The sequence below is a fragment of the Pteropus alecto genome, unplaced genomic scaffold, assembly GCF_000325575.1.
Source record: "Pteropus alecto unplaced genomic scaffold, ASM32557v1 scaffold312, whole genome shotgun sequence".
In the NCBI taxonomy this organism is placed as follows: domain Eukaryota; kingdom Metazoa; phylum Chordata; class Mammalia; order Chiroptera; family Pteropodidae; genus Pteropus; species Pteropus alecto.
Window position 1 is genome coordinate 1,911,792 of NW_006433948.1, and position 308 is coordinate 1,912,099.

Genomic DNA, 308 nt, shown 5'->3' on the forward strand with positions numbered 1-308 from the left:
ACGGCCGTCCGGCCTCGCGCCCGCCTGCTCCCTCCAGCCCGGACCTCCCCTGAAATATGTTCAGGGGCGCTTGGATGTGGCCCGGGAAAGACGCCGCTGCGCTGACGATCTGCTGCTGCTGCTGCTGCTGGGCTCCCAGGCCAAGCGACAAACCTTGCGCCGACTCCGAGCGGGCGCAGCGATGGCGACTGTCCCTGGCGTCCCTGCTCTTCTTCACTGTGCTGCTCGCTGACCATCTGTGGCTGTGCGCGGGGGCCCGGCCCCGGGCCAGGGAACTGAGCAGCGCCATGCGGCCGCCCTGGGGGACC

At 70.8% G+C, this 308-nt stretch overlaps 1 protein-coding gene across 1 annotated transcript in view; it reads left to right on the top strand.

Annotated features, from left to right (window-relative positions):
- The first annotated feature begins 6 nt into the window (after positions 1–6).
- FAM155B (family with sequence similarity 155 member B) overlaps positions 7–308 on the top strand; it is a 28,284-nt gene continuing 27,982 nt past the window's right edge. Inside the window, 1 exon segment of the mRNA XM_025044433.1 lies at positions 7–308. Coding sequence (XP_024900201.1) covers positions 57–308 — 252 coding nt within the window. The 5' untranslated portion in view covers positions 7–56.